The sequence below is a fragment of the Lontra canadensis genome, unplaced genomic scaffold, assembly GCF_010015895.1.
Source record: "Lontra canadensis isolate GAN:19392208 unplaced genomic scaffold, GSC_riverotter_1.0 scaffold98, whole genome shotgun sequence".
In the NCBI taxonomy this organism is placed as follows: Eukaryota; Metazoa; Chordata; class Mammalia; order Carnivora; family Mustelidae; genus Lontra; species Lontra canadensis.
The window spans coordinates 6881909-6896248 of NW_022631092.1; the positions used below are offsets into that span (position 1 = coordinate 6881909).

Here is a 14340-nt window from a genome sequence, read left to right on the forward strand (position 1 = left end):
CAGGCACAAAGAAAAGGACTGCTGGGCAATGACCAGAATGTGCCGAGGCATGAACCCATGGGGATGCTCCGTTGTCTCCTCTGGAGAGCCGAGGCCCAGCTGTGGGTGCTAAGGAAGAAACTGCCTGGCAGGTTCAGGAGGGCCTCGGGTTGCAGGAAGAAAGACGTGAAAGGAACAGGGTCAGGGAGGTGAGGTTTGTGGCTGGTTGGGAAGGAAGCAAAGGCAGGATGTGTGACAGAGGCAAGGTCCCCCCTCAGCTGGTTTGGGACCCTTGCAGCCTGGCACAAAGTAGGCACTTGGCGACTGCTGGTTGATGGGCCGAGAGGATGAGGGACAGGTGAACTCAGCCCATCCGTGAGAGTGGAGAGGAAGCAAACGTGGGGACAAGACGGCCAGAGATTGAGATGCCCTGCTCCTCTAGGACCCTGAGACAGGGTCACCTTACCCCAGGGGGATGATGGGTGGTCCAGATACGCCGCCTGCTGGGCGCCATCCCTCCGCTCAAGGCCTGGCCCTGCGGGCAGGGCGTTGGAGGTGAGCTGACCGCTGGCTGCGGTGGTTGGGTAAAGCCGGACAGTCCGGGACAAACCCACGTGCCGCTGGGAGGCCTGGGTCTGGCTGAGCCCACTCAGGGTCCTGTGGAGATAATCGTGGAACAGGGGTTGACCGCCTAGAAGCAGGGTTGCTGGGTCCTCTGTCCCCCTTGGGCCTCCCACTCCCCCGCCTCCGTACTAGGAGAGTGCCCTCTGTGTGGCTGCCTTCTCTCTACCCCTGCGCAGTGACTCAGGGCTGTGGAGGTGCCCTGAGGTAGGGGGAGCAAGGTAAGGCCCGCCAGTTGGTTCTGTGAGAGTGACTATCGCCTGTGTAGAATAGCCAGCCATTTGCTGGGTTATCCTGGGCAAGTCTCAGCTTCTCTGGGCATCTGGGCCCGTGACCATAAAAGGAAGGTGCGAGACCCATCCGGTGTAGCTCTGACATTTGGAGCGTCTTTGAGACTCTGAGGGACCCACCTCTGCCCCCAAACCGAGTCCTGCCCCCAAGCCTACCCCCTGCCACTTCTTAATTCAACCCTTAACACAAATTACCTGTGGAAATGGTGCCCAAATAATACTCATTCACAGATTGATCTGGGGGCGCGGCCTGGACTATCCCACTCATTTCTTTTCATCGTAAAAATAATATAACAATATTCAAAGAGAAAAAAACCTCCTTCGTCATCCCCCCGCCCCCACGGAGCAAACACTTGGCACGTTTCTGTTCAACCTTTGCTCACATACATGTCCTTACCCTATTGTCATCCCCTGGAGACACAGCTTAAATCCTGATTTTTCACTTAACATTAGATCATACTTCGTGCAACCCCAGTTTTCATATTTATCATCTCAATTCAGATAAGAGTCTATCTGAAGACAAATCACAATTTATTCAGACATTTGCCTGTTACATAGATTGTTTTAAATTTTTAACTGTGGACATACTCACGTTCACGTAAGTATGGTTTTTCTTCCTTCTGTGAAAATATTCCTTTAGTAAGGGGGGGATTCATTATATTATTTTGTATTTTTGAAAAATACTTAAAATACACATTTAAAGAGGATTATTCTTTTAGAATGAATTCTACAGACTAGAATGACCATATTGAAGGGTATAAGGAGAAGGTTATAAACATTTATGGCTCTAGGTACACAATGGTGCACTGTTTTTTGAAAGGTTGTATCAAAATGTATAAATGTACCACTCAGAGTGCAACCTCAACATCCTAATGTATTAACAAATTTTTTATACTTCTCTAGTTGAATAAGTATAAAATGGTAGTTCACGGTTGCCTTTTCTCTCCTTTCTTTATTACTTCTGAGCTGAAATGGTCTTCATGTATCTATTTACCACTTTGGAAACTTTCTGCTCACATCCTTTGGTATATATATATTTTTTTTAAGTTTTTATTTACTTGTTTGACAGAGATCACAAGTAGGCAGAGAGGTGTGGGGGGAGGGGGGGAAGCCGTCTTTCTGCTGAGCAGAGAGCCCAATGCGGGGCTCGATCCCAGGACCCTGAGATCATGACCTGAGCCGAAGGCAGAGGCTTAACCCAGTGAGTCACCAAGGCACCCCCATCCTTTGATATCAACTATTTGAAATGTCTCATGAATTTGAATGCGTTATTCGTGGGCTTATCATCAGGCCATTCTACGAGGCCGCCTCCATGGTCAATATCCTGTCACTTCACAGTGTACACGGACCACTGTATATGACGGCGTCTGCACTGTGGCAAGTGGGAGCGCATTGTGGACCATGAAGCTGAGGGAGCAGTTCCTGGCCCAAGGTTAGACAACCAGTACATCAGGGCCCTGCGATTCCAACCCAGAGCATCCTGACTCCTGTGCCCCCTAACAGAGCAGCCCAGCCTGCGACAGAAGCTCAGCCTAGGAGTATCCACTTGGGTCTGGGGGTTGCTCCTTCCCCCAATTGGTCCCTCCTTCTCCCAGTAGGTCCCAACCCCAGCCTCTCCACTGGATTCCTTGCCCAAGTGGGATAAGGTGTGGGACCCTCTCCGTCTGCTGTCTCTACTCCAGCTCTGTTGACCCTGGTGCCTAGGCCAGGAGCAAGCTTCCTCTTATCCTTTCCTGGCAGAAGCCAAGTCAGAAGAGATGTCAGCGGTGGGTACCCCAGTACTACCCTAGGCAATCTTTAGCCCTCCCTGACGCCCCTTTACTCAGAGCTTGGCTCCCACAGGCTTCTTTTTTTTTTTTTTTTTTTTAAGATTTTATTTATTTATTTGACAGAGATGGAGAGAACACTAGCAGGGGGAGCAGCAGGCAGAGGGAGAGGGAGAAGCAGGCTCCCTGCTGAGCAAGGAGCCTGACAAGGGACTTAGTCCCAGGACCCTGGGATCATGACCTGAGCCACCCAGGGGCCCCTCCCATAGGCTTTAATGCTGCTTTTCCTTCCAGGGCCACCAGCAGCAAATCCTTACCCTGATAGGCCCCAACCACGCCTCACCCTGCTTCCTGAGTTTGGGGTCTGGAGTGGGAGAGAGGGCCTATCAGCCATTTGAGAAGTTCTGGGAGCAGTAATGGGCCAGAATTGAGAGCCCAAACCTCAGGCACCTGCTCATTTCCAGGAAAAGATCAGCACAACCAGCTGCAGCAGAAAACAAAGTCCTTTCCAGAGCTTCCCAGAGTGTGCCCGAGAGCGGGGATTTGGGGGGAAACTGGTGGGTGGTGAGAGACCCCTCCTGCTGGCACCAGGCTGGGGCCATGGCTCAGCTTAGTGCCAGCACCGCAAAGCACCCTAGAAAGATGAAGGGAGTAGCTCATGTTCTGCCCAGTTCTGTACTTTTTTGAACTTGACCAACGAAGAGCTCCCCAGTTGGGTCAAGATGGAAACTCAAAGGCTTCTTTCTTGGTAGTTTGTTGTCATTGTGGTCACTGCTGTCACTTGTTCCTCTAACGGAACTCAGTGCTGATGACCCCAAGATTCCTGAGTTTAAATCCTAAGGCCAGTGGTTAATGTTGCAGGGAAGAAAATAGCCACCGCCAACAAAGAAACTCCTATGTTCCCTAGTTGTAGGGACCTGGCTGTACCGACCCGAGGGAACAGGATTAGGCCGGGCAAATCTCAGTTCGTCCTCTTCTAGCAGGATGGCCTGAGCGAGTCATGGAGCTCCTCTGAGCTTCAGAATCCTATTAGTAAAAGTGGGAAGAGGGACGCCACGTCATGGGGCCGGAGCGAGGACTAAAAGAAAGAGTGAGGCCATGTGATTACTTTGCAAATGTAAGTAAATAGTCGTTAAGTTGAAAAATATGCCAGAATTTTAAAACCACATGAATGACAACAAAAGAAGTGCTAGATGTAGTTCAGACAAGCCACTGAAAATTCTTCTTCATCTAAGGGGAACGAAAGATTCCCCAAAACACTTTGTTATACTGTCCAAGCATCCTTGTATGTAAAAGGCCCAGTGCTCAATCTGGTGTCCACACATTTCTAACAACCGGAGCCTCCTGAATCCAATCCACTGTCATCTACAGCTGGGATGGGGATTTGAGGTTAAATGACAGAAATCAAAAGTTCTGCCTTGTCTGAGAGGCTCACAGCCGAGTAAAGGAGGAAGCCCCAGTTCTTTGAGAGTTTCTACCTCTTCTACCAAAATTACCCTGTAAGGCACCCCCCATCTCCCTTCAAAGCTCCAGCTCAGTCCTTAGAGTTGGGTGGGGAGGCCCCCAATGCGAGGAGGGGGTCTCTAGCTGGTTGCCTGTGCCATCAGCACCTAGAAGGTCATAGGCAGCTGGGATGGGTGCAGATTGCAAACTGGAGTTTGTAAGCCCCGTAGTCTGGCTTTGTGCTATCTTTGCGCTCATTTCCCTTAAGTGATTCACAAGCCTTTAGCAAAAGCCCAGTTGCCTGCACATCCTAGTCTCAGGTGGGGGGAACATCAAGGAAAGGGTGTGGCGCCATGTTAGGCCCAGGGTGGTCTAAAGAAGCAGTGCCCCCTTAAGACAAGAGCGGTGACAACAGAAGCAAGCAAGACCTTCATGGAGAAGGCGACTTTCTTGGACCACAGCCCCCCATAGGAGAGGTTCCGTCTACTCAGACTTGGAAGAGCTGCTTTGGTTTCATCCACGATAGTGGTTCTTGGACGTTCCTGGCACAAGAAGAGAATTCGCTATCTCTCTGGGATTTGTTCCAGGCAAGTCCTGACGAAGCAGCCATGACGGACTAGAACAGCTGTCTCTAGACATTAGGACCGCGTGGATCAGGAAAATTTTGAAACATATGTAGGGGAACAACAAAAGGTTGCCAATTTTTTGTTTAGGTAAGTAAGAAATTCACACACATACACACACACACACACACACACACACACACACAACTACCACTTATTACCCCCATAATTCCATGGAAGAAAAGACGTTTCAATGCCCAAAAGAAACATTTGAACAAGCCTAACCTCATGGAAACCTCACCACATTGACTTTATTTTCTTCATTTCTTCGTGGGCCAATGAAAAAAATTCATGACAGGCTGGCACCAAACCAAGAGGAAAACCACTGATCTATAATCTGCTCTCATCTGAGGGTTTTGGGGGCTCTTTCGACCAATTCGGGAGAAGAGAAAAACAACAAACTTCCTGTCCCTGCTGGCTGGGATCTTCCGACCCAAGTGAAAACTGCCCAGACAGTGCATACCCACAAGGATGTCACTCAGTTCCTTGTGCTGTGCCCACATTCTGCCATCTTGAAAATATTTTTAACACTCTGGTTTTCAAAAGCAACTGGGGAGACAAGTGGGTGAGAGGTACCTTGTCCTCCACCCTGTCCAAGTGCCCTCCGGGCCTGGAGGGTCCGTGCCATCTACTTTACAAATCGGTCTTCCAAATACTGTTTTGTTTGTAAAGGCTTTTGCAGCTAAAAGAAAGTTTAAAAGCCTCACTGCGCGGTGCATAGAGTAATTAGAGCTGCCGTCTATTGAGGATGGAGCCAGATACTTTTTTTTATCTTTTATTTGTAGAGATTTTATTTATTTGAGAGAAAGAGAGAGTGAATGAGTGAGAGAGCATGTGAGCAGGCAGCGGGGAGGACCAGAGGGAGAGGAAGAGTAGCAGACACCCGCTGAGCCGGGAACCCCATGCGGGCTTGATCCCAGGACCCTGGGATCATGACATAAGTCAAAGACAGACGCCTAACCCACTGAGCCACCCAAGTGCCCCAAGCCAGATGCTTTAAATGCATCATCTTAACCACAGTATTTTATTGCATAGTGCAAGTAAGTTGCAGAATAACATGGACAGTATGCTTCCAGGTTTGTGTCTTAAGAGAAACTTCTCTTTCCCCCTATAGATATTTATACAGGCACAGGAAAGATCTGGAAGGGTCTTTAAACAGTGGCTGCCCCTGTTTCTACATTTTTGGAATTTTTTTCAGTAAAACATTTTTACAGTAAACACGTGTCATTTCATAATAAAAATAAATCTCTATTTTTTCCACAGCAGCTCCATTTTATAGATGAGGAAAGTGAGGTTCAGGAAAAGCATGCTAAATGTGTACAAATAACTTGGACCCAAAGTGGACCATGACGGCTAACAGAGCTACAGGAATTCAGATGTCAGAAAGACCACGGCATCTCAGCTGGGGCTTAAGAGAGGGGTAGGATTTTCATAGTCCAAAATGAAGAGGAAGACATTCCAGCTAAGAAAAATACTATAAGACTGGGCGCCTGGGTGGCTCAGTGGGTTAAAGCCTCTGCCTTCCGCTCAGGTCATGATCCCAGGGTCCTGGGATCGAGCCCCGCATTGTGCTCTCTGCTCAGCAGGGAGCCTGCTTCCTCCTCTCTCTCTGCCTGCCTCTCTGCCTACTTGTGATCTCCATCTGTCAAGTAAATAAATAAAATCTTAAAAAAAAAAAAAAGGAAACTATTATAAGACAACCCCTGGAAGGTGGAAGCACGGGCCTTTTTCACAGGAAAATAAATACAAATATTTCCTAAGCACATGAAAATACGCTTATTCTTTTTTTTTTTTTTTTAAGACTTTACTTATTTTAGAGAGCGAGAGAGAGCAACAGAGAGTGTGAGCAGGGGGAGGAGCAAAGGGGAAGGGGAGGGAGGGAGAAAGAATCTCAAGCGGGATCCCTACTGATCACCGAGCCTGAAGCCAGGCTTGATCTCAGGACGCTGAGATCAAGACCTGAATGGAAACCAAGAATGAGGTGCCCAACTGACTGAGCCACCCAGGCGCCCTGAAGATATGCTCATTCTGAGATGTGCACATGAAAACTACTCTGAGATAGTATTTTTAATCCATTAGATTAGCAAAAATTCAAAAGTTTAATAATAGACTAATCTGGCGAGATTGTACTGAAACAGGCGCTCTCAAATGTTGCTGCAGGTACCTGAACTGATACAGCCCTTAGGAGAGCAATTTGGCAATGTCTCGCCCCACTGAGTGCATCGATGCTTTGCTCTGACAGTTCTAGCTCCAAGATGTTGCTGCAGACAAAGCTGCCATGTAGGCAACTGTGGCCACCCTGCCCCGGTCCCCTTTGTAGCTGGTACGCCCACCGGCTGCATAGGAGTCTTGCTCTAGGGGATTGAGGGCAACCATCTGACAAGCCCGGCCCATCACCAATGCCTGCGGAGACAAGACCTTCCCAAGCCTGGCCCCTTGCCTGGGGGAGGGGGCGGTGGGGACACAATTCTGCAAGCTCCATCCTCGGTCAGGCCTTGGCTTGATTTCTTTGGGACCAATCCTTGCTACGCTCTTTCCACTTTCCCATTCTGCTTCCCTTCCTTGTCAATCCTCCAATAAATCACACCAGAAGCCTCATCCCAGCTCCACCTCTAGGGGAGTCTGACCTAAAACACTTGGGAATGTCCAAAATGATGGATGAACAAGATTATTCATAGCAACACTTCTGTAGTAGCAAAATATTTTGTAAGGAATAGAAACAAGATAAATGTCCTCCAGTAGGAGATTAGTTAAACAAACTAGGATATATCCACAGGATGGAGTCATACGCCCTTGAAACCGAGAGAAGCGGCTTCTTTGCATCTACAGAAAAGCTCTCCAAGGCATACTGAAAAGTGGAAAAACAGCCCAGATCTGCTCTACCAACCATTTTTATACGGATGGTGAACTAACAGTTTTTTTTTTTTTAATATATTGGAAGGGTTGAAAAAAGTCAAAAGAAGAATATATTTCATGACATGGTAAAGTGATAGGAAATTCAAGTTTAAGTTTCCACAAATAAAGTTGAGTTGGGACAGAGCCACGCTCATTGACTGTGGTCGCTTTTGCTCTAAAGGGCAGAGCTGAGAGGTTGTAGAACGGTATGTCATTCAAAGCCTGAAATATTTACTATCTAGCTTTTTATGGAGAAGTTTGATGACTCCTGGTGTGGAGTACATAAACTTTTGTGTAAACGTAGAGAAAATAAGCACATGCGTTGCATTTATTTGCATCTTTATAAAGCAACCTAGGAAGGCTACCTTGGAAATTAATAACAGCGGTTACCTATCTAAGTGGGGTGCCAGGAAGCGGGAAGAGGGCACATGGGGAATAAATTCATGCCACAATTTAATGAATGCTCTCTCTGCGCTAGCCTCCATGCCAGTAATACGCACTGCCCACAACCTCTCATGTAGATCTCTCGTGACTCCAAGAGTTACTCATTATTCCATTTCATAGCCAAGAAATCAAGAGTAGCAAGTTTCTATCCCTTCCTGAAGGTTATATGACTCCCAAGGGCAGAAGCTAGGTTACCAAACCAGGTTAAGTTAATCTTAGAGCTACCCCACATTTGTTATCGCTGTGTCACCATTTTACAGATGAGAACACTGAGATATTTGGGGGGACTGAAGAAGAACAGTCTCCAGGCCATAGGGTAGACAGCATGACATATCAGAGAGGTGTCTGGGCTGTACTGAATGGGTGAGAAGAGTCTCTGAGAAGCCCACCTTCTTGCACTCATTCAAGAAGAACTCACTCAGGGCCTGCCACATTCCAGGCACCATGGTCCAAGGATGGCAAAGACCCTCTGCCCCTCTCTGCTCTGGTGGGGGCCTGAGCAAAGGGTCCAGCCTCCCAGCAAAGATGTGGGGGTACAGGAGGAACTGCATATCAGCCTTGAGTTGTTCATGGTCTTCAAGCAGATGTAGGACATGATGAACTAGGCCTTTTCAAGTGGTTATTACTCGGGTGAATGATGACCCAGGAGGAGACAGACCAGAGATGGGCAGGCTGGAAGCCAGCTGGAAGGCTTTGGCTGTGATCTAGGCTAGCAGGGACCAAGGCTGGGACCAAGAAGAAAGTCTGGATTCAGGGGATGGTTAGGTCATGGGATATTCCCAGTTGTGACTAGACCAGTGGGTGGAGGGAGCTCCAGGGGCCAAGATCTCAAGTGGGAGACCCAAGAAGTGGCTCAGTTTTGGACACAACGAGGGTTGTGTGCCTCAGGATGGATCTCTACATGGAAGCAGCCAGGAGGCAGCACTCGGGGGAGACACAGAGCACATTCGGGAACGCTGTAAGGACAGAGGTCACGGAGCTAGGAGGGAGGGAATGACAGCACTCAGGGCAAGCAGGCAGAACAAACCAGGCTTCAGAGCTCCTTGTTGGACTGAGGCACTGACTCTGCTAACACTTCCTAATTTCAGGAGCGCAAATGTGTTAATGAATGGACTGGTCTCCGTTCTAGGTTTTGTTCCCATAAATTTGTCCCAGCCTTTGGCACCTGTTCCCCCTTGTCCGCTAGCACAGGATAAAACAAATGAAAAAGGAGTCAATGCATATGAACAGAAAATGTGGCAGTGGCCCCTCTCACCTCCCTTGGCAGCGTGTCCTTCTCACGGCTGCGTGTGTGTGTGCCTATAGCTGGCTTTTATTTTGAACACACAGACGATCATCATAGTTTCTGCTAATTAAGCCGTTCTCAGCTCTAATCATGGGATTAATTACATTGATGGCGTTGCTTATGATTTCTAGGCACCCTGACCTCTACACACTTGGAGAAACAGAGGAGTGAGGAGAGAGTAAGCAAGGTTGGTGGGGAGGTCCTGGGGAGCACTGACGCCTGAGGGCAGACAGAGGAAGAGGCTGTGAAGGCATCAGAGAGGGAGCAGCCAGACAGGTGGGAGGGGAACAGGGAGAGAGCACGGACAGCCAGGAGGGCCTTCCCAGAATGCCATCTCCGCTTCTGGCCCTCCTCTGACTGTAGGCCCCCCTAATGGCAGGTGTACAGGCTCTAGCACCCCCAGGTGGCCCAGGCTCCCCTGAGGATCTGGATGCCGGCAAGGCAAGGGAAGCCCTCGCAGAGCTCTCTTTCTGCTCCTTCTCTCCTCAGGCCCAAGTCAAGGTCAGCCAGCCCCTGTGCCAAACCCTCAGGGACCCAATGTAGTGTCACTAGACCTCCTGCTCCGGGCCCTGCCACAAACCTGCCCGACCTCAGCCAAGGGAAACGGGACACCAGGCCGGGGTGGATCAGGAGGAGGGGACCCCGTGGCCATCGGTAGGAGCCAGGAGCCCACTGATCTAGGCAATGCACAGCTCGCGGGCTGAGCAGGTGAGATGCAGGCTGGCTAAGACTTAGCAGCTATCACTCTCCGGTGTCTGGGTACTAGATGTGCCAGGCTGGTGGGCTCTCTGATGACACTGCGAGGGGAGGGCTTGAGCAATAAAGATGGATATGTATTGAGTGCTCATTCTTCACTGTGTATTTTTAAAATTTTTTTATAGATTTTTGTGTGTATGAGAGAGAATGAGCAGTGGGGAGGGGCAGAGGGAGAGGGAGAAGCAGACTCCCCGCTGAGCAAGGAACCCGATGGGGGACTCGATCCCAGGACCCTGGGATCGTGACCTGAGCAGAAGGCAGATGCTTAACTGACTGAGCCACCCAAGCACTCTGTGCTGTGAATTCATTGTTATGTTTGCCTTATGTTATCTAATTTTCATAATCACGTTAGGGGCTAGGTATTATTTTTAGCCTCATGTTTCAGAAAAGGAAATTGAGGCACAGAGAAGTTAAGGAACTTGTCCAAGGTCATTCATCTAGAGTCACTCTGTCCAACAGAACTTTCCGTGGGGATGGAAATGCTGTATGGTCTGCACTATTCTGTACATAACTACCAGCCACTGGTGGCTACTGAACACATGGAAATGTGTCTAGTGAGGCTGAGTTTTACATTAAATCAAATTTAAATAGCCCCATATGGCTGGTGATTACCATATCAGACCGTGCAGTATAAAAAATGGAGGGGTCAGCACTGGAACCCTAAAAGTCTATCTTGGCCTGTGACTATGTGGATAGAGTTCCCCCGGCTAGCCTCACTGTGCTCTCTGTCCCTTGAAGGCTTCGCTCCTACCCCAGGCAGGAGGGTACCCCGACAGTCCTCACTGGGATCAGTGCCATCCTAAACCCTGCTCTCCGGCCCCAGACTGCAGCATCTGTCTTCAGATGTGAGGAGAGGTGTGGCTGGAAAGAGACTGACTTGGGTTTGCAGAGGACAGACCGAGGACCATGCCACAGGGGAGCTGCTTTCTGCACAGTGTGAGGAGAGACGTTTAGAGAGCCAGAGTTGACCAGCGACAGGATGTCCCCTGAAGAGGCAGGTGCTCTGTGTGCCTGGATAGTGGAGCTGTGCTCCTGAGTGCCAGAGAGGAAGCCGGGGGCTTCTGGGCTCACAGCAAGCTCAGCGGGGAGGTTCTGGGGGGACCCAGCCCTGCCCCTCACTGCCTAGCACACTGATTCAGTGTCACCAGTGCTGATGACATGTCTGAGAGCTGGCTGTCCTGAGACCTCTTCTGTCGTTCACCCTGCTGTGCCCACCCTGCTGTGCCCAACCCCTGGGACCCCAGTGGTCAGTGGCGTCCCCAACCCAGCCCCACCTCAGCCACCTGTGAGTCCCGTCCTCCTGCTCCGAGGTCTGCTTCTAGCTCTTTCTGTGCCCATAGCCCGGTCTGAGAGAGCTGGAGATCTGGGACACAGATCCCAGGGGATGCCTCTGCCAGGCGGGGGCAGGGGGTGGGAAGGGGGCAGAATCCTGGTGGGGAGGAGTCTGCCCTCCCTAGTCTCTGCTTGCTCTGCTCTCTCAGCTGGCTCAGGAGGAAACACAGCCTCCTGTTTCCTTGCAGGTTGGCGGGAGTTGTGCATGTCCGAGGGAATGTCTGTGAGGCACAAGCCTGGTCTGGGGCCAGACCTCCACCTCCAGACCCCCACCTCCAGACCCCCACCTCTAGACCCCCACCTCTAGTCCCCCGCCTCTAGAGAAGTAGCAGTTGCTGTCTCAGTCTCCCAAGGGCCCAGACAGCCTGCTAGGCCTCCTTACTTTCCTCCACCCTCTGGATCCCTCATGACCTCATGTTGACAAACCATTTTCCACTGAGCAGCCTGCCTTGTAGGCTGTCAGGCTGCCAAACCCTGCCCCTTGAGACTTTGCAGTGCCTTTTTTTCTCTCCTGGCTGGGCACCGGAGCTGGGCAGGGGAGCCAGAGTGGGCTACCCAGGGCCCTGGAATTGCCCCCTAGCTTGCCCAAGTGTCAAACTGCTGGGTCATCACCCTTCCCCCCCAGCAAAGGAAAGGACCCCTCCAAGAACTTCTCTGTCTCCCTTTGGGCCCAGCAGACCACCCACAGGCTACAGCTCGGCCAGGACCACAGATTCCCCTCAGAGAGGAAGGCAAGGGATTGCATCTTGTATTATCTTTGTATTCTTCATAGAGTCATCAGAGTGCTGGGCACACAGCTATTGTCCCCACATAGTTATCACCATGGACCTTCAACTGCACAGTGGCCTCTTCGGGCCCTCTGTCCTCACTGGAGCTCTCTCTCCAACCCTGGCTGGGCCCTGTCCCGCAGCACCTGGGGCCAGCAGGCAGTCAGAAACCTTTGACTCCAACCTCCCCTACAAAGACTTGTCAGTTCCTGGGGAACCTCGGTGTCATGAATCCATCATTCACCTACTTCCAAGGTACATGTATGAGCATTTTGTAAGGTGCATAGTTCCACATGGGCACTGTAGGAAAGACATCACGCTCCGTCCAAACGCGGAGGCAGAGGGTGGGAAAGGGCCTTCCCTTGGTGCCTTCGTGTGAGCTAGAAAAGGGCCCCTCTAGGTGTCCAGTTTGCACAAGCAGTCCCATTTCTTTCATGGTGCCAAAGCTGGCTGAGAACATGGGCTAGAATTTAGCTGCATTTGTAACCTGACCAATATCTTTGTACAGGACACAACACATACACCCGTATCCAGCAGCCCTGGGATGAGACCCTGAACGTGGGTGATTCATGACCATCCAAGAGCAGAAAGGCAGCAGGCACCAGGAGTCTCATAGCTGGAGGCATAGGGAAGACTTTCTAGTGGTTGTGTGATATGAGCTACAGAAAAGGGTCAGGAGGGCAGAGTCCACCCAAGGCCGAGAGATCCCTAAGCTTATGGGGAAACATTCCATCATGAGCCACTGTTGTTCAAGGAGAAGGCTTGTCTGGTTAAAGATAAAACAGAAGGGGCCAAAGAGGACAGAAAATAAGAGCAAATAGCTCTAGAGTGCTTGTAACATCCAGGCCTGGTTCTCAGCACTTTCTGTACATTAACCAATTTAACCATCTTTAAAATTAGGAAGTCATTATTATTATTATTATTATTACCATTTTACTGATGAGGCACAGAGAAGCTAGGTAACTAGTCTAAGGTCACACAGCAATGACTAACAGAGCTGGGAATCAAACACAGCCTATAGATATTCTGGTTCCAGAGCCTGTGCTCTAAACCTCTACACTATCATGGCAGCTTGAGAACTATGTCTTGGCACCGAGCCACGGAGCCAAGAGTCCCTGCGTTACCCTGCGTATCTCACGTACAAAGCCCATCTCACCCTTTCTGCTCTCCCTGGAGCTGCTACAGAGGGTCGTAAGCAACTGCCCTGGGAGATTAGAGGAGGAGGAGGGCTTGGAGGTGACACAGGGAAAGGAAAGAGCTTTAAGCTGAGGGGATTGAGCTAGGACCATCTCCCACAGCCACGAAGAGCCTGGGGAATGGGCATTTCACCACCATCAAATTGGCATGATACTCCCACCTCCGGAACCCCTGAGTTCCAGCTCATGGCCTGTGGGGCCGCTTTGTGCTCCATAACACACCCCCATGCACAGAGCTTAGCAGGCTTGCCTCATCAGACAGCAGATACAGGCCTGTGATGTCAGATGAGTTTATCCCACTTTTGGACCTGCCCAGAGAGACCCACTGTGTGTGTGGAGGGAGAGCTAGGTCAAGGATATACTCCTCAGGGGCAGGCCAAAGTTCCGGCAGCCTGCAGCCAGCCAGCTCTTCCAGGGGCTGAAATTGACCTCGGGATCATAAACAAAAGGTTTCTATGAGAAGGAGGAGCCCAGTCTGATGAGTCTTCATCAGACATCTACTAGGCATTTCATTTTTAAAATTTTTTTTGCTAGACTCTTTATGTTTGATACCTAACATGATTAACACAACCACCTTAGGACGTAGGTATGACCAACCTCCCATTTTAGAGAAGAGAAATCTGAAGCACAGAGAGGTTATCACTCTGGCCAGAATCAGCACCAGGAGGGGGACTCTCAAGGCCTGAGCTCCCCTTGGCTTTGACGGATGGTACTGCTTACCCTTGCCCAAAACAAGAAATCTCACTAGGACCAGAAGCACCTTCATGTGGTCTGGGCAACCTCTCAGAGTTTCTAGGTATTGCTGCTGCTTTTCTGATGTAAACAAAAGGCCCAGGTAACCCAGAGTCCAGGGACAAATGAGAGTGGCTGCCATTCACAGAATGTTGCCAGATGCATTTGGAAATATTAGTAAATTCTCCTGACAATTCTATAAGGAAGTGAC

The 14340-nt window shown here is 50.0% G+C and overlaps 1 protein-coding gene across 1 annotated transcript in view; it reads right to left on the bottom strand.

Moving 5' to 3' along the window:
• The window catches only part of LTBP2 (latent transforming growth factor beta binding protein 2), a 101255-nt gene that overhangs the window by 51399 nt on the left and 35516 nt on the right, over positions 1 to 14340 (bottom strand). Inside the window, exon 4 of the mRNA XM_032837528.1 lies at positions 446 to 636. Coding sequence (XP_032693419.1) covers positions 446 to 636 — 191 coding nt within the window. The remainder of the gene's footprint in view (positions 1 to 445; positions 637 to 14340) is intronic.